At 56.8% G+C, this 19,473-nt stretch overlaps 1 protein-coding gene across 9 annotated transcripts; it reads left to right on the top strand.

Moving 5' to 3' along the window:
- Positions 1-2,811: 2,811 nt before the first annotated feature.
- Positions 2,812-18,836, top strand: LAT2 (linker for activation of T cells family member 2). Of its 9 annotated transcripts, none has more exons than XM_061153401.1 (14): positions 2,827-3,619; positions 5,985-6,058; positions 7,773-7,898; positions 8,382-8,421; positions 12,113-12,156; positions 12,339-12,390; positions 12,494-12,654; positions 12,927-12,962; positions 13,044-13,074; positions 13,628-13,683; positions 14,800-14,862; positions 15,102-15,173; positions 15,653-15,770; positions 18,058-18,836. In XM_061153401.1, the coding sequence occupies exons 3-13, from the start codon at positions 7,805-7,807 to the stop codon at positions 15,751-15,753; spliced, it is 750 nt and encodes a 249-aa protein (XP_061009384.1). In that variant the 5' UTR covers positions 2,827-3,619; positions 5,985-6,058; positions 7,773-7,804; the 3' UTR covers positions 15,754-15,770; positions 18,058-18,836. The 9 variants fall into 9 exon arrangements, with proteins under 9 accessions (XP_061009389.1, XP_061009386.1, XP_061009384.1 ...); XM_061153402.1 differs by having other exon boundaries at positions 5,959-6,058; XM_061153403.1 differs by lacking the exon at positions 5,985-6,058 and having other exon boundaries at positions 2,826-3,619; positions 7,781-7,898.
- The last annotated feature ends 637 nt before the right edge of the window (positions 18,837-19,473 follow it).

Here is a 19,473-nt window from a genome sequence, read left to right as displayed (position 1 = left end):
TTTTATTTGAGCAAGGTTAACAGGCTTAGAAACACATCTAGTATCTAAAGAGTTTTCCTTTTGCAGTTTTTGGTCATGAGAATGAGCCAGAATAATGAAGACTGTTTATTTTATTATAACCTACGACTAATCTCTTCCCACATCTGTAACCACACTCTAACTGTAAAATATTAAAAATACAAACAAAAGCATGCTCCTTTGCAGTGGTGGGCTCTTTGGTTTTCAGTTCAGGAACTTAGAGAAAATGTTTCCTGTACCTGTTCACCATGGGACAGAAGGCAATAAAATCATTACTGGCCTGGAAACTTTTCTAAGCGGGATAGGGAGGCAGGGAGATCAGAGATGCTTTCCAGGTCACCGAAGTGTTCGGTAAGTAGCACCAGGATTCCTCGAAATTGGTAGAAGTCTCTCACATGTGTTATACTCTTGAAATACAGAATATGGTCACCACATTTAAAGTAAAAGTTTCAAAAATATAAATGACGTTACAAACTAAAAACATGAGGTGTAAGAAGATTTGCTGCAAATCGGTAAGAGAAAAAGAACTCAATGGAAAACAGCAACAATGAACAGGCATTTCACAGAAGAGGAAATAAAAAGTACTCGGCCTCATTAGCAGTCAAGGACCTGCAAATCAGGACTACAAAGAAAGTACTATTTTATACCCATCCAAACAGCAAAGATCGAGACGCCTTGACAGACCAGTTGCTGGCAAGTTTGTGGGTCTTCACGTGTTAACAAATAAGAGTCAGTGAGTACAGCCACTGTGGGAATTAATTTGAAATGAGCATTAGCCTGAAAATTGAATGGTCCCACACTCTAGGCCAGTGGTTCCTCCCCCAGAGATGCACCCAAGAGAAATAACAGCCACAGAGCTGTGATAATTTTATACATAAAAACCACTTTACAAACACCTATATACAGAATGGAAAACAAAGTCTTAACTATTTATAGCACAGGGAACTATATTTATCCTATGATGAACCATAATGGAAAAGGATTTTTTTTTTTTAAGAAATGTATATGTAAAGCTGAATCACTTTGCTGTACAGCAGAAAGTTACACAACACGAAGTCAACTATACTTCAATTTTTAAAAAGTACTTTGAAGGCTGAAAAAAATACAGATGACAAAAACATCACTTAGTTGGGGGGCAGGCAGAAGAATGAAGGAATATTCCTGGTTCTGCTGGATAGTGAGCTCATGACTGAAGATAAATGTCATAAATGCCTGGGCATGAGGGGGCAAGAGTGATTCTTGTTCGTATCATAAAGGTTGAGGGTGGCAGACAGCTTTATAGACAGACTCCAGGGGCTTCTAGAATGTTGTATATGCTGCTCAGTGTGCATATATCTGAAGAAAATCCATCACTTCCCATCAGCCTTTAAAGGATGTATGACCCCAGAAGATTCTCAGCATTAAAACTGCTAAGTTCTTAGAACTTAGCTTGCTTCTGTAACAAATGTGCGCACAGCTGACATTCAGCTCCGAGTTGAAAACCCAGACAGTCCTGTTTGGAGTGATGAAAATTCTGAAAACAAGACAGTGGTGATGGTCGTATGAAACTGTGAATAATTAATGTCTCTGAGTTGCCCACTTAGAAATGGTAAAAATGGTGAATTTTATGTTACGTATATTTTGTCACAGCTTAAAAAAAAATACCAGAAACCATTGAATTGAAAGAAAAGGGGCGGGCACCTAGTATTTATAGAACTGGACACAAAATGTCTAATGGTGAAGAGGGGTTGAAATGTCTAGTTAAAAGCTTATTTTCTAACTCACATCTGAATGATCTATAGATAAAATAGAACTTGGAGGAATTGGAGAATTGCCTAAAAAGGGGCAATGGATCCTCCCGGATTCAGGAGTGGATTCAGATTGAGTGGCTCCTCCTCCCACTCAATTTCAAAAAGGGTCTTTGGGTTGACAGACCCTTGTTTTTATAGATGGAAACTGGGCTCAGAGAGGATCCTGGGTGCTACTGTGGACGGACCCTAAGACTTTGCTGGCAGTCAGCAGTCGACTCCACATCCTCCATGAATGAGAAGGCCCTTGACAGAAGCCAGCATGTGGGTGGAACAGAGCTCCATTCCCACTGGACATGTTGGACCTTCTGTCCATCCTTGCAGATAGAGAAACCTGGGCAAGCACACAGCCCAAGTTTGGATGGAAACCAACACAGACTTGTCCCAGCAGGTGAAGAGGGGTCAGGCAGGCAGGCAGTCCCAGCGAGCCCCTGAACTCATGAGTGGTGAAAAGACAACAGGCTTTGGGATCTGAGTTGAAATCCAGCTTAGCCTCTCAGCCTCCAGTCAGCTTGCCTAAGAAAACGAAGGTCTTCCTGCAAGAGTTGCCAAGGGACTTACACACAGCGCTGCCCCCACATGGAACGAGGGAGGCAGCTGCGGTTCTCAGCCGCAGGTTTGCGAGTCAGGCGAGGTTGGCTTTAGCCCTGCTTTACCCTGACTTGCAGGGGAGTAAGGGCAACCGGGGCTCCGGGCCCACGTGGTCTCCCAAGGGCCAGGTCCCCGCGCCACCCTTCTCCCCCACAGGGTGGCAGCAGTGAGCACCCAGTCCTGGCGGTTCTGTTCTGCTTCCCACTGGGCCTCCCGGCAGCACTCCCAGCATCACCTGGCTGGGCCGGACTGGGATCGGAAGAGAAAGCCCGTCCCAGCAGAGAGGGGCCCAGAGCTGGGGAGCTCAGGCCCTGAGTTGCCAGACCGATGGAGGGGGGGGGTTGAGGTGCGGCCCCCAGGGCTTCCCTGGGGTCCCTAGCAGGTGGGGTGAGAGTTCAGTGGCCTTGGGCAGGTGGTTTGATGACCACTAACAGGAGGTGCTGGGGGACACGGCCACCTGTCCAGCACCTCCTCGCCTCTTTGGCCGGATGCTGGGGCAGCAGGTGGAGGGAGTGGCCGGCTCTGCACCTCTATGAGCCTCATCTGGAAAATGGGAGTACGAGGGCGCCCGGGCCTGGAGGAGCGGCCGTGCATGTCCTTCCTTCTGCCCTTGCCCTGGGTCTCCCTCCGTCTGGTGTCGGTGTCTGTCAGCTCCATCTGTCTTTGCCTCTGGCCGTCCTTATGTCTGCCCTGGCAGGCATCCGCCATGCGTCTCTGTGTATCTGTATTTCTTTCTCCTTCTTTACCTGCATGTGTATCCCTTTCTCTGTGTGAGTGTGACTGTCTCTCTGGTTTTCTTCGTGTGTGTGTATTTTAGTGTGGACGTGTACTTCTGTGTTTGTGCGTGTTCAGGGTGTCCGTGTCTTACTCTCTGGCCGCCTGTGTGTGTCTGTGCAAGCACCCCCATTTCATCCTCCATTCCCTCTCTCCCTGTCTCTCTCTGTGTCTCCTCCTCTCTGAGACGGGTTCACACGTGTGTGTTCAGCGTGCATGTTGCGTGCGTTTGTTTCCATGTCTCTCTGCCTCTCTGTCTCCCCGCCTCCGTCTATTGCAAGCGGGGCCTGTCCGGCAGAGCAGCGGATGTGTGAAGGCTGATTCAGTGGCTGACAGGAAACCCGCCGCCCTGCCGGCTGCCCGCCAGTGTCTCTGGCGTTGGCATCGGCTCGGGCAGGTGTGTGGGCTCAGGATGAGGTGGCCGCAGTGAGGATCCCCCCCGCTCTCAGGTAAGGCTTTCCCAGGGGTGCCTGGAACCCGGGCCTGAGCCCGGGGACCTGAGGCTGCCCTCCGACACCCAGAGGGGATGGGAGAGGCCCTGGTGGCCTGGCAGGAGCATCTGGTTGCCTCCTGGGTGGGTCGGGAAGAAACCAGGACGCCCCACACCTCCTTCCTCGGCCCCAGCTCTGTTCTGGTGCCCCCCGGCTAGGGGCCCCTGGCCCAGCCCCTGCGGCACCCCGGGGGCGGCTGTTTCTGGGGCTCCGGCCCGTCTCCTGCCCTCGCCTTCCCCGGCCCAGCCTGCACAGCCCTGGGAAGCGCCCAGGGAGGTCCCATCACTTCCAGAGACTGCTGAGGGGCCAGGACAGGGCTCCCAAGGCCTCATGAGCTTTGGTTTCTTCATCTGTAAAATGGGACTGTAACAACCCTGCCGCAGAGCTACGGGAGGATGGGAGAGGTGCTCTGGGCGAGCAGGCCGAGGTCCTGCCCCAGGCCCAGAGGAAGAGCTATCCCAGTCGCCCCCACCCAGCCCCCAGCCTGGCCACCAGGTCCCTGCTGGGGGTGGGGGGCGGCGGGTTGAGAAACTACAGGCCCCGGGGTGCTCCCAGTGCCCTGCTCTGTCAACAGGAGGCCATGGCCTTCCCCACCCGCCTCCCCTGCCCAGAACAGGAGCTTCCCTGGGCCCTGCACCAGCTGCCCGAGCATCAGGCACCTCCCTTAGAGACCTCTGGTCGGTCTCATCTGAAGGCCAAGGTTCTTTGGGGAAACAGAGCAGAGACCAGCAGATAAAGCCTTCCCAGGGCTGGGGTGGGGACCTCTGAGTCGATCCCCACCCCACAGCCTGCCCCTTGGCCCCGGCGGGCCTCAGTTTCCCCATCCACAGCAAGAGGGGTGCTGCGGGGCTGGGCAGGAGGGTCGCCAAGGGCCTTTGGGGGCGGGAGGCTGGGTGCTGGGGCGGCTCAGCCCATCCCCGAGAGCTCTTCCGCCATGGGCTTGTTGCAAACCTTGTTCATCTGAAAACTGCCCACTTCCCTTTCTGCTATTTTGGCCTGCAGGCCTGAGGCTGCGGCGGCCTCCCCTCCCCTCCCCACTCCACCCAGCGCGGCCTGGCCCCTGGGGGCCCAGCCCCTCTCTTTCCCCGCCGCCGCCTGTTCTCAGACCTGGGTGGGAAAACAAGGACAGGGGACAAATTGAGTCAGTGTCAGTCTCGGGGAAGAGGCAGTCCTAGTTTCTTCCTCAAATGAATCTTTGTTTTTTTTCTTTTCCAAATGAATCTTTTAAAAACCATACTGTGTGATTCTTTTTAAAAAATGTAATTTAAGACAGGATTTATGTGAAGGAGTGTAGGCGTCAGAGTCCACCTGCCCTGAGTACGGGTCTTGGCTCTGTGACTGCTCAGCTGTGTGACCTTGGGCCGAGTACTCACCTCTCTGGGCCGCCCTCTCCCTTAGAGAAGAAAGGAGCTGACCTCTCCGAGGTGATGCTCTGTGGTTCTGTGACAGCTGCAGGGCTGGGGGCAACAGCCACGCTCGCCTTCAGATCCCAGGGTCCCCCAGGGTCCCAGCACGATGCCCCGCCTGGGGCAGGCTCAGGCCTGCATGTCTGGGGGAGCAGGCAGGGGGGGGCTTCAGGCAGGGTCGCCCCACGCGCTCCAGGGCAGGCCATCCAGCCAGGATGCAGCTACCCCTTCCCATCCCGCGGGCACCGTGATGATGACAAGTCGCGGCGGTCACAGCCCACTGTGCCCCACACCAGCCATCAGCAGCACCTTCGGGGTGTCGTCTCAGTGCTGGGCCTCCTATGACGAACCCGAGGGTTGAGTGTCAGTTTTTCCCCCGCTTAACAGGGTGACCGGTGGCATCGGGACTCAGCCGCTGGGGCAGAATGTGTGTTCTCATGCCCTGCCCCCTTCCCTCACACAGTGCCAGGCCGGGGGGAGACGGACCAGGGCTAGGGGCACGCCTGACTGTGCGGCTTATACCAGAACAGCAGAGCCGCTGCTCTGGTATACCAGAAGCAAGAGGGCTTTTGGGTGGTCAGGGGTCCTCGCGGAGGGAGGGCAGCAGAGCTCAGAGCCCAGATCCTCGGGCCTCGAATGCCAAGTGGAGCGTGTGGACTTGCCCCTGGGCTCTCAAGCAGACGCCAGGGGTGGCCAGTGCTGGACCCTTGTCCCACGGGAGTAACCCCCCTTGGGTGTACCCCGAAACCTCCTTGGGGGCAGAAACAGCCTTTGTCTCGACCAAAAGATAAATGTGTCAGGGGCAGGCGCTCAAGGGAACTGTCCAAACCAGCCGGCCGGAAGTGCGACACTCAGCAAGTTTCTCTTCCTGAAACCCTGACTGTGGTCCAGGCTGGACGTGTGTGTCCTCCCCACAGCTGTTGGAGGAAGGCCCTGGTTGATCCCAGTTTTACAGATGAGAAAATTGAGGCCAAGAGACCCTGAGATACAGGTAGGGGTCCTCCGTGTCCAAAACCAGGGGCTTCCAACCTCACCAGCCCTGGATGGATTTGAGCCTTGGCTGGAGGGCCGAGGGGAGGCGGCCCTGGACCAGAGGGAGGTCTGCGGAGGGTGGAGGGGATGTGGCCCAGGAAGACGGTGCCCCGGCTCCTAGAGGATCCTCTCCTCATGCAAAGGCCACTGGGTCCCAAGGTCTGGGAATGGTGGTATTCCCGCTGACTCACTTGGCATTTGCGGGAAGGAGAGATGACTTCTGCATGACGGGCAGCTGATGGAGGCTGGGCCCTACACGGAGATTCCCTGTCATCTTTGAAACGGGGATTCGGGAAGCTCGGGGTGGTGAGCGGGGCCGCGGGGTGTGGTGCAGGCCTCTGAGGGAGCCGGAAAGAGGAAGCAGGACCGCACAAAGCTTGGGTCTCCCTCAGCCTCGCCTCCCGCAGCTGTGAAGCAGGGAGAAGCCTCCTCCCAGGCGGCTGAGACCAGAGGCACAGGTGTTCACAGAGGGGATGCTCCGTAGTGTGGGCTCCACGTGCCCACCGTGGGGCACAGGCCCCACAGGACCCCTGCTGCCCTCTGTCACTGGCCTTTGCAAGGGGGCTGAGTCTCTTTAGAGTTGCAACAAATCTCCCTGGAGGGCCCCTCAAGAGGGCTGAACTTGCACTCAGCAGGCCTTGCTAGGTGGCTGCCTGCGGCTTCGCTGAGGCCCCGAGGCTGGGACTGGCCACTGACCACAGAGCGGCCTCTTGACCCCATCTCCTAGCACATTTCCTCTCCCGGCCACCAAGGTCCCTCTCTGCCCAGGCATCCTTCTCCCCGTCCTGGTCTCAGGCCCACCTTCTCCAAGAAGCCTCCCTGACCTCCCTCCTCCCAGCTCCCAGGACAGGAGGAGCCAGAGCATCTGGATAGACGGGCATTTTAGGAATGGAAATCGCACCCCCAGCTTCCCCGGGCGGCCTTGGGTGGGAGCAGAGAATCACCCTAGGGTGGATGGGGGCTCCAGTGTAGAAGGGGTAGTGGACTCTGAGCTTGGGGAACAAAGCTGGGTTCGCAGGAGGTTTCGTCACAGGATGAAAGAGCAGAACCAGCATTAGTGTCTGGAGCGCAGGCATGCATGCTAGGGCACTTCAGTCATATCCGACTCCTTGAGAAACTGTGTGGACTGCAGCCCGCCAAGCTCCTCTGTCCATGGGACTCTCCAGGCAAGAATCCTGGAGTGGGTTGCCATGCCCTCCTCCAGGGGATCTTCCTGACCCAGCGACTGAACCCATATCTCTTAAGCCTCCTGCATCGGCAGGCAGGTTTTCTTTACCACTAACACCTCCTGGGAAGCCCCTAGGGTCTGGAGCCTGGCATTCAAATCCTGCCTTTCCCCTTTGCAGCTGTGGAATTTGGGGCTTCTGTTTCTCTATTTGCGCGAGCCTCTCCCTCGAGGGGTGGCTGGGTGGACTAAGCGAAGGTGTGCGTGGGAGTGTGTGCTTACTGGCAGGTTTCCAGAACCTTCTAGCACTTGATGATGGCCCTGGGGTGGGGGCGGCCCAAGGCATGGGTCTGGGGTCAGATGAGCGGACAGGGCTGGTTCTGTCCCCGTCTGGTCCCAGAGCAGGGAGGGTAGGGGACGCTGGGCTGTCAGGGGACAATGAGGGGAGGGTTCCTGGCGGGGGCGTCCCTATGGCCCCCACCCTGGCTCACAGTGCCCCCTGTCGCAGCCCTGCAGGAAGAAGAGCGGCCCGGAGTGGACATGAGCGCGGACACAGAGCTGCTGTGGCCGGGGGCGGCTCTGCTGCTGCTGCTGGGGGCAGCGGCCGGCCTGTGCGTGCGCTGCTCCCGCCCAGGTAAAGCCTGGGGGTCGTGGGCCTGTGGGAGGAGCGGGCGGTGTCCTCAGAGATCCGCTCAGGCCCAGACCCGGCTGCTCGGAAGGGGCAGTCAGATAAGCCTGGGGGCGCAGAAGTGAAACCCAGGGGCCTGGCCCCTGATTGTTCTCTGAAGACCACGGGTCTGACTGAATGGGAGTGTTGGTTCTCCGGGGTCAAAGGCATCTGTCTGCGCTCCATGCACCGGACAAGGGAGGGGAGAGGGGGCTGGGCTGCCTGCAATGTCTGCCTTCACGTTCCGCTCTCCTAAATAAATGGTGAGCAAACCTCACAGGGTCAGGTGGCTCCCCAGTCATGAGTGGCTCAGCCCCCACGTCCGGTCTGAGGCCTGCCCAGGGCAACAGGGGAGATGGTTGGGCCTCAGATCTCAGCTCCCACCTGGCCCCGGCCGGTGGGGGTGGGGGCAGGGGGCGGGAACTGGCTAATCTGGTCCTGCTCTTGCAGGTGCAAAGAAGTCTGAGAAAATCTATGAGCAGAGGAGTCTGTGAGTGTCTCCCCAGCCCGGTGATGTTGTGTGTCCTGCCTGGGCGGGGGCCGTCCCTGTGGGCATCCCCTCGGGCATCCCCGCCCCCACCCCTCACCCCTTCACTCTCACCTCCTCCATGCCGGGCTCCAGTGGGTCCTCAGTACTTAGGAGAGGGTGAGGGGGTGCCCAAGGACCGCCCAAACCCTACCCCAGACTAGTCGGGGAGGGTGGGGAGCACGCTCCAGCGAGCCCAGGAGCATCTTCAGAAATCCCCGCCATGACCCCAGCCTGGTGGGGTCTAGGCTGTGCTGTTGGGGGTTGACAGAGGAATCCCACCCTCCCGTTGCAGGGACAGGGACCAGGGACCAGGTGCTGGGTCCAAGACAGTATGTGGGCATAAAACTTGGCGGATCAGGGAAGGCCTCCTGGAGGAGGTGGGAAGAATCTGAAGAGAGACAGAAGGGGAAAGGGGGACATTCCAGAGAGAGAAGGAGCAGTGTGGGCAGTCACTGACTTAAGGCCGGGGTGGACCCCATCTTGGGGTTGATGCGGCCAGAGTGAACATGAGAGTAGTGAGCTGAATTTGGAGGAAGGAGAGTCTTGACTGTGGCCAGAGGCCTTGGCCTTTGCCCTAAGGGCCAAGGGGAGTCGCAGGAGAGCTGGAAGCAGGGCAGTGGTCAGGGGAGATGAAACGCTGTCACTGACCCCAGAGTGTCAAGACCCCGGCAGGAGGGCTGCGGCCAGTGGTGTGCTGGTGGGGAGCTCCGAGACCTGCGTGCACACACGTGCACTGGCCTGCACGCCCACGCACACCCACCGGCTCCCCTAGCACTCATTCATGCATGCACTTCTCACACACACACAGGGCCTGCTTGCACGCCTGGGCAGGCACTCACATACAAACTCGCTCACACACCCTCTTCTCATTTCCTTTTGCAACTGAAAAACCACAGTGAGATTTGAAAATAGAATTTTCCCATCCATGCCTGCTCCTGGGGCTGGGGCTGGACCTTTCCAGCCCTTTGGGGTCCCTTGGTCCTCTGGCTCGCCAGCCCACAACCTGCACTTGGGGGGGGTGGACTGGACTCCCCTGGTGCCCTCCCCACTGCCCACACCCCTGCCCCAAGGCAAGTTCCTCAATATCTCCCTTCTCCCCTCCTCCCTTAATCCCTGCCCACTCCAGGCCCCTGATTAATCTTAGAACTGAAGATCCTCAGAGGCACAAGTTAAACCTCGCCATGTGGGAGGTGGGAAAAGAGGCCTGAGTGGGAGGAGATCAGAGAGGAGACTTGGGCTCTCCCCACCGCACTTGGGTTCAGTCCTACCGGCCTGTGCCAGGCCCAGCTCCTGCATCATTTCCTCTGGGAAGCCGTGCCAGACTCTCTTCTGTGGATTTAGGTCCTTGCCCCTAAATCAGATCACTTTCACCCCTCAGGAGCTCCTGGAAGACTGGACCAGGTCTCCATTCTGGTCCATGGAAGAAACTGAAAAGGCTTTTATAATTAGCTAATCTGCTCCACTATCCTTAGTGTTGGCATTCATTCCCAAAGGCACTTCACAGGCCAAAATGGCAGCTAAAGCTCCAGCCCTCATCTCTGCATTCCATGCAGCAGTAAGAATGAAGAAGGAAGGCCAAAAGGGTGCATCCCAGTTGGCAGTACCTCCTTTAAGGCACTTTCCTGAAAGCTTGCATTTCATTAACCAGAGTCTAATTACATGGTCACATTTAGGTGCAAGGGAGGCTGGGAAATAGTCTTTTTTTAAAAACAACATTGGTTTAGAACATTATTTAGGTTTCACATGTAGAATATTTTATTTCTATTTCCGTATACCCTATGTCAAGCTTACCAACGAACATTTAGTTTCCACCTGTCATCACACAGTTCATCCCCTTTACCCATTTTGCCCGCTCAGCTTTGGTAAACACTACTCTTCTCTCTGTATCTACAAGTTAGTTTTTGTTTGGTTTGTTCATTTATTTTGTTTTTTGTTTGTTTTTTATATTTCACATATGAGTGAAATCATACGGAATTTTTCTTTCTCTAACTTTTTTCACTTAGCATGATGCCCTCGAGGTCCAACCACATTGTCACAAATAGCAAGATTTTATCTTTTTATGGGTAAATAGTATTCCATTGTGTATATATACCACATCCTCTTTACTCATTCATCTATCTGTTGATGGACACTTAGATTGTTTCCATGATACATGTTTACATGATAGCCATGTATTGGCTATCGTAAATAGTGCTGTAACAAACATAGGGGCACATATTTTGTTTTTGTTCAGTTGCTAAGTCGTGTCAGACTCTGCAACCCCATGGACTGCAGCATGCCAGGCTCCTCTGTCCTTCACAGAGTTTGCTCAAATTCAAGTCCATTGAGTCGGTGATGCCATCCAACCATCTCATCTTGTGCTTCCCCCTTCTCCTTTTGCCCTCAATCTTTCCCAGCATCAGGGGGTTTTCCAGTGAGTCAACTCTTCACATCAGGTGGCCAGAGTATTGGTGCTTCAGCATAGTCCTTCCAATGAGTATGCAGGGTTGATTTCCTGTAGGATTGACTGGTTTGATCTCTTTGCTGTTCAAGGGACTCTCAAGAGTCTTCTGCAGTACTATATATAGCTTTTCAAATTAGTTATTTCATATTCTTTAGATAAATGCCCAGAAGTGGAATTGCTGGATTATATGGTAGTTTTATCCTTAGTATTTTGGGGCATCTCCGTATTGAATTTATAGTGACTACACTAATTTATATTCCCCCAATAGCACACAAGGGTTTCCTTTCCTCAACATCCTTACCAACACTTTTTATTTCTTGCCTTTCTGATAATATTCTTGTTCTAACAGGTCTAAGGTGAAAACTTCACCATGGTTTTGATTTGCATTTATTTCCCTCATAATTAGTGATGTTGAATATCTTTTCATATCTGTTGGCCATTTATAAGTCTTCTTTAGAAAATGTCTATTCAGTCCTTTGCCCATTTTGTTAATCAGGTTGTTCTTTGGTTGTTTAGTTATGAGTTGTTTATATATTATATTATAAGGGACATTAACCCCTTATCAGATATATCATTTGCAAATAGCTTCTCCTGGTCAGTAGATGGTCTTTTGGTTTCGTCGATGACTTCCTTGGCTGAGCAGAAGGTTTTTAGTTTGATGTCATTCATTTATTGGGAAATAAGAGTCTTATAGATGGTCATGTGACTGTCTAAATACAAATCAGATTCTGTTTGAAAGGAAGAAAGTAATAGTTAGATGCCTAGCTGTGTTTGCTAAGCCCTGAAGTTGCCTCATCAGTTACTGGGGAATAAATGGCATGTTTGAACATCTCCAGCAGGCCATGCTCTCAAAGGAATCTTAAACATTCCTGGGGTGGTAGGTGGTGGGCGCAGCCTCTTTGCTGCTCCTGGTTGAAGTCACCACCAGGTCCCTGAGCAGCTCTCCCAGCCCTGCCACAGGCCCTCCTGACCGTCTATGTGTCTGGCTGGCTCCAGCCCAGGCCTGTGTGAGAAGGGTGGGCACCAGGTAGGCAGGCGGGGGAGCTGTATAGACGAGGAGAACATCAGGAAGCCCCAGATCTGAGTCCTGGAGGGCTGGCAGCACCCCCTCACTCTCGCCGTGGTCTGTCCCTCCCTGTCCCTCTGTCCTCTCTGTCCCTGGGGCTGTGGGAGGCCAGGCCCTGACTCAGCGCAGCTCTGTGTTTCCAGGCAAGAGAATCAGCAGAGCTTTGCAGTGGCCCGGACCTACACCTGTGAGTCCCCTGGCAGACGGGTCCCAGGCTGGGCTCAGGGTTGGGGGTGTCAGCCTCAAAGTCCCTTTCGTCCTCATTGTTCTGAGGCTGTGGCCAGGCCTGATTGGGCGGGGTGATAGGGTGAAGGGACTACACCGACCAGCTGGTCTGGGTCCCAGCCAACACCCCCTCATCCTTTGCAGTGGTCAGGGAGGCCTGGCCCGGGGACACAGCCTCCAACATGGAGTTGACAAGGTAGGAATGAGCCCCCAAACCCAGACCCAAGGGAGGTGATGAGGAGGGCCCTGGGGGGTCCCCACCTGGAGGAGCCCAGGCCAAGATCCTGCTCCTTCCTCAGACCTCAGAGCCCCAGTTCTGATTCTGAGGGCCCCACCAAGGAAGGCTGTGGGCTCCAGACCCCCAGGAACCCAGGGGGCCTCCTCCCAGCTCCTTCTCAGCCCCGCCCCCCCCTCCCATGTAGGAAGGACAAGATGTTGCGGTTCTCCCCCAGCCTCGAGGGTGAGTGGCCTGGGACACAGGGGTGGGGGCTGGGGCAAGGTGGGACGGAGATAGGCGAATACCTGGTGGGACAGGTGAATACCTGATGGGACAGGTAGTAAGCATGAGGCCTTCCCAGAGGAGAGACATGCAAGCTGGGCTGGGAGGCCTGATGGCTGGCCCAGTGGGGCGAGGGGACAGAGCAGGTGTGAAGGTGTGAAGACTGGGAAACACGTGGAGGGGCCTGGGGTGGGGAACCAGCATTGAGCCAATGGGCCTGGACTTTCTTCCAGATTCTTCATCCCCCAGGTACCAGTACTTCAGCAAAGGTAGGTGGGTTCTGGGCAGGAGGGAGCTGCGGTGCGGGCCCACAGCCCCTACCACGGCCTAATTCTCGCCCCCTCCCGCAGGAAGCAGACCCAGATCAGAGGAAGCCTACATGTGAGCGGCCTTCTGCGGGCCCTGGCCACCTCCGTCCCGCCCCCGCCCGCCCCCGCCCTCCGCTTCCTTCCGTGAGAACGGCCTCCTGCCCTGGAAAGCCGCGGGCCCGGGCAGGCTCCCGCAGCACCGTGGCCCCTCAGAGGACCGTGGCTTCGTGGGGATGAGGCCGGGGCAGGGACGCAGCCCTGCTCGGGGGCGGGGCCGTCTGGGTGGGCGTGGCCGTTTGGGGTGGGCGGGGCTCACCCTGCGTCTGCAGAGCCTCTAGAGGAAGGGCACCCAGGACGTCTCCTCCTGGACTTCCTGTTGGGCAAACTGAGGTTCCGGGGCTGGAGGCGACTTGCCTGAAGTCACCCGGCGCGGTGGCTGGAGCCAGGCCACCACGCCCTCAGCCCCAGGGTGGCTCAGGGGTGAGACCCTGGCCGAGCCCCCACGGGCTCCGGGGGGAGTGACGACGGCTGGGGCCGCCGTGGTCTCACCGCCCCCTACGTGAAGCCCCCACCCTGCACCACGGGCCTGCCCCGCAGCTGGTGCTGTGTCTGTGTTTTCTTGTCAGAGACCCCACCTCCACGGACTATTACAATTACGATCCGTTCCAGAAGCCCGCGGAAGGTGAGGCAGAGGAGACAGCGAGGGCAGATCAGCTTCAGAAGCCACACCTCCGGGGCGGGGCCAGAGAGGGTTGGGAGGACCGAGGAGGACCTGGGAGGATGAGGAGGACCCGGGAGGACCGGGGAGGGCCGAGGAAGATGGGGAGGATCTAGGAGGACCTGGGAGGATGGGGAGGACTGGAGGAGGACCCGGGAGGATCGAGGAGGACTGGGGAGGACCTAGGAGGACCGAAGAGGCTGGCACTGCAGGCAGGAGCTGAGAGGCAGAGGAGGGCAGGGATGGGAGGGAGCAGGAGTCCGGGAGCAGAAGGGGAGCTGAGGGCAGGGACCAGGGGCAGGCTGGTCCGCTTGTTGTTCAGGGCCCCCCTCAAGGCTGGGCATACATGGGTCCTTGGAGGAAGGCCCTGGAAGTGGCAGACTTGCTTGAAGGATGCCAAGCCCTGCCAGCCCTGAGGGTGCTGGAACCCTGGGCTCTTAACACCTTGGCTTTACAGAACAAGAGGGTGGGCAGTGCCTGCTGAAGGGGGCACAGGCCTGAGCCCCCTGCCTAGGCTGAGCTGGAGTGGGAGTGAGGGTCTTCTCCCCACCTGCACTCCTATATTGGGGGGAAAGCCCTCACTTCTCAGAGCCTCTTCAACAAAGATGGAAGCTGGATAGGGTGGTGTTTACAGCTTAGCTTCCTCGTTGGGGGGTGGGGATGGGATGCAAAGCCAGGGTACCAGGCTCTGATATGCCACACCCAGCCTAGGCCCCCCCGGCAGAGGATCCTCAGCCTGCCCCCACTGCCTGAAGGGTTAGGCAGGTTCCTGTCTCCTGCGCCCCCAGTGGATCTGCCTGCCCCTCTTTGCCCACATAGAGATGGGTCTCCCTTCTCTTAACTATCCATGGTGGGCCTGCCCCTCCCCAGAGCATTTAGGGGTAGCTTTGAAAGATAGAAGGAGCCCAGGGTGGAACCCACTGGAGACAGGCCTCTGCCCATTAAGAAGCTTGTCTAGGAGAATGTTCAAGGCCCTGTGGGACCCAGACAGGGCTTGATGAGACAGAGGGAGGGAGGAAGAGCCAGGCTTGTTGGGCAGGACCCACCAGCAGCCCCCACCCTCTCCCCTTTCCCTGGCAGATGACGATGACACCAATTCCTATGAGAACGTGCTCATCTGCAAGCCAAAGAGAATGGAGTCAGGTAAGGTTGCACTGATGGGGTCTGGAGCCCCCGCTGCAGGGTTCACCAGTATTAGACCTTGTGTCCCGGGAGGAGGCCCTGTCAGTCCCTGGATCTCCCTCCCTCCCTTGAGGGTCTGCCAAGCACGCGAAGGATGCAGGCTGCCCCCCTAGAGGGGTGGCCACGGCACCTCGCTGGCCTGAGGAATGGCCGCGGTGGCTGCCCCTTCCCCAGCCCCTGTCCGGGTGCTCTCCCTGCAGGGGACGAGGGGTCTGAGGATTATCAGAACTCGGCGTCCATCCAGCAGTGGCGGGAGTCCAAGAGAGTCGTGGGTATGTGGCCGGAGCCCAGGCATTCCCGAATGGTCGCCTTCAGCTGGCTTGCATTTGGCGGGGTGGAGCAGTGTCCTAGTCTGGGACACACAGTCAGGGGGAGCGGTAGAGACGGATGCTTAGGGGATCTGGGAGGACGAGGCCAGGTGGGCTCCCCCGAGGCCCGTCCAGCTGATCCCACAGCGGAGCTTCTGGTGCATCAGTGGCTGCAGCAGCTTGACCGTGGCAGGACCTCCTTCGGGAGCACCGTGGCCTCTGAGGTCGGGTCCTCCTGGCCCACTGCCCATCCAGCGGCTTGGACGGAATTGCACCTGCCCTGCTCCGGGCAGGACGGACCGCTGGCAGATTGCAGAGGGGAAGGGACGGACACACCACCCAGTGCAGCCTTTCCCGTGGGCTGCGTGGTACCTCCTGAGGAGACAGGGCTGGGCTGAGCGTGTCCATGTGAGCCCTCTGACCATCTGCCCGTGGATCCGCAGAGTCAGCCCTGCGGGAAGCACCGCTTTCCCTGGCAGGAAGCCCAGACGAGGACGGGGAGCCTGATTATGTGAACGGGGACGTGGCAGCCACCGAAGCCTAGGAAAGACCCGGAGGAAGGTACAGTCCAGTCCGGTGGGCCGCGCGGGGGCGGGGGGACCACACCCCCTGGGAAAAGCAGAGAGCCGGGGCTGGAGGAGCCACAGCGGGGGCCACGGACAGCACCAATGGGTGCTGAAACGGGGTGGCTTGTTGGGGCACTGGGCCTCCTGACAAGTCCCTGCCCACCCCCAACTCTTGTGGCTGGCATGGTGAGGTAACATATTTACAGCGGACACAAAGTCTCAGCCCCGGGGTTGTTAGGCAGGGCAGGCTAGTGAGTCTGGGTGGGCCCCTGCAACCTTGGAGGGTGATTTAACCCCCCGTGACCCATTTCCTCGCTTGCAACGTGGAGCTACTGGGACCTGCGTCTTAGATGGGACACGCAAGACCCACACAGAAAGCAGGGCCAGGGACTTCCCAGGCGGTCTGGTGGTTAGGACTCTGTGCTTCCGCTGCAAAGAGCATGGGTTTGATCCCTGGTCAAGGAACTAAGATCCTGCATGCCACGTGGTGCAGCCACAAAAAAAAAGAAGCAGGACCGGGATGACTTGCCCATGTTGGACTCAGGGATGGGGCGGGATGGGGGGCCGGTGATGGTGCCAAGTGCTCACACACCATCCCTTGGTGCCCCCCCCAAGGCCCTGAGAGGACAAGCCACCTGCCGAGGCCCCCACCTAGGGTGTGTGGAGGAGGGGATGGACACACAAGCCCGAGGATGTAGGAGCCCAGGCCCTGTCTCTGGGAGGGAGGGAGTCGACCCGAGGGCCCTGGAAAGGCTGCCTGAAGTCCCGATCTGGGGGACACAGGCAAGCCTGTCACTGGGGGCACGCCTGGGCTGTTTGAGAAACCAGCAATAGGATCAGCCACAGGCGTTTAAGCCTGAAGGGCAGAGCCCACGGTTCATTCATTCACCCAGCACCTAGGGGGCACCTGCCCGGGGCAAGTCCTGCCTTAGGGGCAGGGGACACAGTGGTAAAGAGAAGATACACAAATCTCTGTCCACTTAGGATTTCCATTCTGGTGGGAGAGAGGAAACCAGAGAACTAGCTGGAAGAGGAGAGGCGAGACAAGGGAAGGGAGGAGAGGGGCGGGGAGAAAGGAAATTGAGCAGTGGATGCTAGGGGTGGCGAGAGGCAGGAGGAACATGGGGGGCGGGGTGGGTGCCGTCATTTAAGCTGGGAAGCAGAGAAGTCTTTCAGAGCGCCCCTCCTCACCCTTTTGGGGGAGGGAAGGACCCCCGACCGGAGCCTGAGTCCAACAACAGGAGGGGAACAGAACAGAGCGATGGGGGAGTGGCAGAGGTGGAGGGCAGGGCCAGCAGCTGGGTTTTTTCTGAGATGGGGGATGTGCTCGGCAGGGGAAGAGTGACTTGATGTTTCTCAGGTATCACTGCCATGAATACAGGGGACAGGGGAGGCAGGGACGCCAGTGCGTTCGGGCAGGAAGCAGGGAGGCCGCGGTGGAGGCAGACCCTGTTTGTGGAGCTGGAGGGGCTCCCTGGTGTGCCACGCGTCAGGGGCCAGGTGAAGCGAGGATTGAGGGGGCCTGGGGGGTTTCCCCGAGTCAAAGGCGAGGGCATCACTATCAGCAACTGAGGTCAGGGAGGCGACACGCAGCGCGGGTTTTGTGGGGAAGGCTGGTTTATGTCTGGGCCTGCTAAGTTGGAGGAGGTGTAGGAAGGTTGCAGGAGGTTGTACGAAGTGGGGAGTTAAGAGACCTGCGTCTGGATTCAGGGAGAGGGCAGGAGGAGAGAGGCTGTGCAGGTTCCTAAGAGGAAAGAAATTAGAGTACGTTGTCTGACAAATGATACGGGGAGCTTCAAGTTTGGAGTCGGGCTACGGCTGGCTGGAATTTACACCCTCCACCTCGCACACAAGAAGGTCTGAACGCCACAAGCTGGTGTCCAGAGTGGCCCGACAAGGCTGGAGAGGCCTAACCCCGATGTTCAAAGTGGAAGGGCCGCCAGGCAAGGCTGGAGAGTGGAGTTACGGCCTGGTACCCCTGGGCAAGTCCCTTCAGGAATTCAAAGAGAAAGCAGGCACTTCCCGGTGGTCCAGTGGTTCAGACTCCGAGCTTCCATGGGGGTTTAATCCCTGACTGGGGAACTAAGATCCCCAGCCTTTCACCTAAAAAAAAAAAAAAGAGGCAGAAGCTCCTGGCTCCTGGAATAAGAAACATGCTCTTTTGATGGGCAGGTTCTCTGCTCACTGACCATCGCTGTGTATCCTCCCGGGGCTGAGGGGACAAAGCATCAGGCCAGGCAAACCTTTCCCTCTTTAACAAATACCTTTGCTCTTCATTGAAGGAGCCAGAGAACCATTTATCGCCTCCCCAGGATCCCTTCTCCAGAGCCACTCAACTTCTACACTCCCTACCGCTACTCCTGGGAGGGGCATCAACGTGTCCTGAGGACCAGCCGGCTGGCCACGGGGCACCCAGCCCGGGAAAGGACAGTTATGTGGAGCCAACCTCTGACCGGCTCCCACGGGCAAGGCAGGAGGAGCCTGGGGTCGGGCGGCTCTGGCAGTGGTCCCGTGACCAGAACTGAGGGCAGCCGCATCCCCCCTACCCGCATTGAAAACATCGTACTACATGGGTGTTCGTGTCCTTTTTTTTTTTTTTTTTTGCTTTAGATTTTGATCCCAAATTGCTTACTAACGTTGGTTGCTGGGATTTCGTGATGGATAAGCTTGTACAGTTAATTTATGCAGGTGGAGTCATATTTAATATTTTGCGTTTCAGGGTAGAGGTTGTGTAATAACTTGTCTCCTGTAAGCATTACGTGTACTTCAACAGTTGGGGGTGCCCCGGCGCTCCTTTCTCTGGGCCTCGGTTAACTGAAGCAGAGATGAAGCCGAAGCTAACTTCGCGAGCCTCTGGCGGGAGCATCCGCTGCAGGCAGACTGCGGAAGGGGCAGATGGGGAGGAGTAGCCTGGGGCCCCGGCCAACGGGGCAGGGACACGACCGTCTCATGGGACAGATGGGAGCCTGTGGGACCCTCTGCCTCAGAAAAGCCACAACCAGGGAGACAAAGAGCCTCCTCCGACCGAAACGTCTCAATAAACATTTCCAGTTTAAGAGCAGTGATTCTCCTGTCTGCTTTCCCCGCCTCACTAGAACCTTCTAAGGCGATGAAGGTCAGGCTTGTTTCATAGAACGGGACTTCCCTGGTGGTCCAGTGGCTAAGACTCTGTGCTCCCAATGTGGGGAGCCTGGGTTCCATCCCTGCCGTCAAAGATCCCCCAGGCTGTAACTAAGAGTTCACATGTCGCAGCTAAAGATCCTGCATACTGTCACAATGAAGATGGATGATCCGGCATGCTGCAACCTGGGCAGCCAAATACTTAACCCCAAAACTCTGAGATCTGGAGAGGAGGCTGGCAACAATAACCTCTTTCCAGATGTCTCATCAGTTCTTCCCATGAGAAGTTAATGCTGCAAGTTAGGAAATTAGAGGAAAAAAACATCTAGAACACAACTGTTGGCAGCCCCTTCACGCCCTGCAGCCCGGCCTCACCTGCGGGGAGGACAGCTTAGGCCTGAGCACAGGTGTGACGGGGCTGTGCTGAGGCTCCAGTGGGGGGTGGGAGTGTGGGAAGCTGGGGTGTCACTTAAAAAAATGGGCGCAGGCATCCCGTTGCTTCCCAAGGATCCCAAAGCTCCAGACAAAAAGACTGAGGAGGCAGGCAGTTCTCTCATGGTCAGCGTTTTCCCTGCAGG

This window comes from Dama dama, chromosome 10, assembly GCF_033118175.1.
Source record: "Dama dama isolate Ldn47 chromosome 10, ASM3311817v1, whole genome shotgun sequence".
NCBI lineage: Eukaryota > Metazoa > Chordata > Mammalia > Artiodactyla > Cervidae > Dama > Dama dama.
The sequence above is the reverse complement of the archived record's forward strand: the minus strand, read 5'-3'. Positions and strand labels throughout refer to the sequence as shown.